Below are 2540 nucleotides of genomic sequence, written 5' to 3' on the forward strand. Positions count from 1 at the left end.
AAATTGGAAGAACAAGCAAATGGAACCAGCTTTTCAGGTAAGTGTTATTGTTATAACAGCAAAAACAACATAAAATGTAGCTTAGGTAGGAAGGTTGGCAGGATATCGTGGCTGCTCTCATCTAACGTTGGAAGGATGCACATTTAAACCACCATGCGTGCTTTGCGATACATTAGAGAAGCTCTTTATATTATTTCTCTCTGTAGAAGAAAAAGCAATTCGTCTTTCTACTGAAGGTCACAAATCGATGCTAGCCCTACTTAGTTCAGACAGACACTCAAGAAAGCCCAGTACATGTTCCGCTTTTCTGTACACCGCGGAAGCTACGACAAAACTCATTCAACTGTAGACAGAAGCTATTAGCGTACGTCTGGGAACGTGGAGTGGCTTATGCTAACCCTGATTACAAATCGAACAAATGCTCGCACAAGTAGAAATTGTGAGTTAGATGTCGTATCTAATGTAGGACAAGCAAGGGGGTTCTGCGGACCATATTCTACTCGTATGTTTGATAAAGTTTTTTTCTAGCAAGAGAGATGATAACGAAATAACTACCGCAGACCTACCGAAAACGGTCAAAAGAATCTGTGTCCTTTATCATCTCATTATAAGTATTTTTCTTTACCTCATTATTTGCAGGACATTTTCTTGCTACCAGATGCCGATACACCGGTAGCGAAAAAACAAGGAATCGAAAAAGGAAATATACTTGTGTCTATAATGAAATCCATGTGGAAACAAACGGCACCACTATTTATGAGGGAACACATCCGGAAAACATTCTTATCTAGTCTCATATTGTACATCATATTCTTTAGTGCCCATGGCATATATATGTGGTTCCCGTACATCCTTAATCTTACAATGCAATACACAGAGAAATCTTCAGAACCGGAAAGCCTTTGTAACATTATCAAAATCACACAATCAGCAAATTTTACCGTTACAAATGAAAATGTAAGTAATGTAATCTATAGACTTTTAAGGCTTATATTTATGTATGTATTTTTCTACAACTCATCGACAGGATGAAGGCTGTGTTATGCATTTGGAAATTTCTACATACAAACACACTTTAGTGCTAGAATTTATTTATGCATCCCTCCTATCGGTTGTTATGTACGCTATTAGCAAATTCGGCCGCAAGCCTGTCCTTTGTAAGTAGTTTTGTCTTGTACATATGTATGTATGTAGACGAAATATTTGATTGTTCTCACGTTTTTGATTGCAGTTGCAATTCTCTTCATATGTGGAGCTTGTGGCGTGGTAGCTTTCTCTATCAAAGTGCCTCTTCTGGCGATATACCTCTTTGTGGTTACGCTTTGCTGTGGCCTATGCATTACGGTGGTCAATGCGATTGTTGTGGAAATATTTCCAACGAATTTGAGGTATGTACGTATGCTCATAGATACATTAAAATTAATAACTTTTGAAATATATATGTATATATATTGAATATGAGATCAAGTGGAGATCCAATACAAATTGCAAGGTCCAGTGTTGATTTTCAAGTGTACCTCAATTGGATAACCAACCCATTCTCTAACTAAAGGGCACATTTTTTGTATGCAAAATAATCTGAGTTCTCCACTTGAGGAAAGCTTAGATAGCAGTTTGGATTCAGACTTTATTCAACTTTTGAGAAAAGCTTAGATATCAATTTGGATTCAGACTTTATTCAACTTTTAGTCAAAACATGGGGAAAATGTTGGAGAAAAATGTTGTATATCCACTTGAGAATCAAGAATTTCTCAAAGATTAGAAAAAAGTTTGCATTGTGCATATTGGACTATGACAGCTGACGATAATAGGAATTAACTGTGAAATTTTTCTCTTCCAGAGCTATGGCTGTTTGTATTTCTCTCATGATCGGTCGCATTGGCAGCGTCACTGGATCCAGCATTTTAGGCGCACTCATCGAGACACATTGCGAATGGGCACTTTTCAGCCCATCAGTGGCGCTTATTGTTGCAGGAATTTTGGGTTTGTTTTTGCCCAAGGCCAACCACGCGCCAAGAACAGCGAAGGATGATGTAGAAAATGGCATGTAATTTATGGAAAGCGAAGACTCAAACATAAATAATTAGAAAAAAAAAAATTACGAAAAGTAGAAAAATTTAAATAACTTAAAAAAAAAATATACACATGTATCTATTAGTTATCTATTATTTTTTCAAACCCGGTTTTGGAGTTATTCGAAAAATTGCAAATTACAAAGCAGATAAACCGGTTTTGTTTTACATAGTTCTCATACAGTGAAAATGCTTATGTTGGTATGAAGTCATGACCAAAAATTACAATAAAGCTATTAACAGTAAAGATAACTTTTATGTATTTATATATATTTAGAAAAGTGTAAAGCATAATAAGTTCAAAGGTTTTTTTTAGATCAAAAGTAAAACAAATAAAGAACAGTGAAAAATTCACGTTTGGTCTCATTTTAACATATTATTTCATTTTTTCTGACTTTCTTGCGCCTACTGCCGCTCGGAAGGTGGTTCAATTTCTGATCCGAGCAACATCAAACAAACTTTTTTTTT

At 35.6% G+C, this 2540-nt stretch overlaps 1 protein-coding gene across 1 annotated transcript; it reads left to right on the forward strand.

Moving 5' to 3' along the window:
* The first annotated feature begins 6 nt into the window (after nt 1-6).
* Nucleotides 7-2112, forward strand: LOC108376786 (uncharacterized). The gene is made up of 5 exons (XM_017633029.1): nt 7-37; nt 640-957; nt 1028-1157; nt 1232-1388; nt 1841-2112. Exons 1-5 carry the CDS (start codon nt 20-22, stop codon nt 2049-2051), a joined length of 834 nt encoding a protein of 277 aa, XP_017488518.1. The 5' UTR covers nt 7-19; the 3' UTR covers nt 2052-2112.
* The last annotated feature ends 428 nt before the right edge of the window (nt 2113-2540 follow it).

This window comes from Rhagoletis zephyria, unplaced genomic scaffold (assembly GCF_001687245.7).
Source record: "Rhagoletis zephyria isolate East Lansing unplaced genomic scaffold, Rhagoletis_zephyria_1.1 Rzeph_scaffold_10962, whole genome shotgun sequence".
Classification (NCBI taxonomy): Eukaryota; Metazoa; Arthropoda; class Insecta; order Diptera; family Tephritidae; genus Rhagoletis; species Rhagoletis zephyria.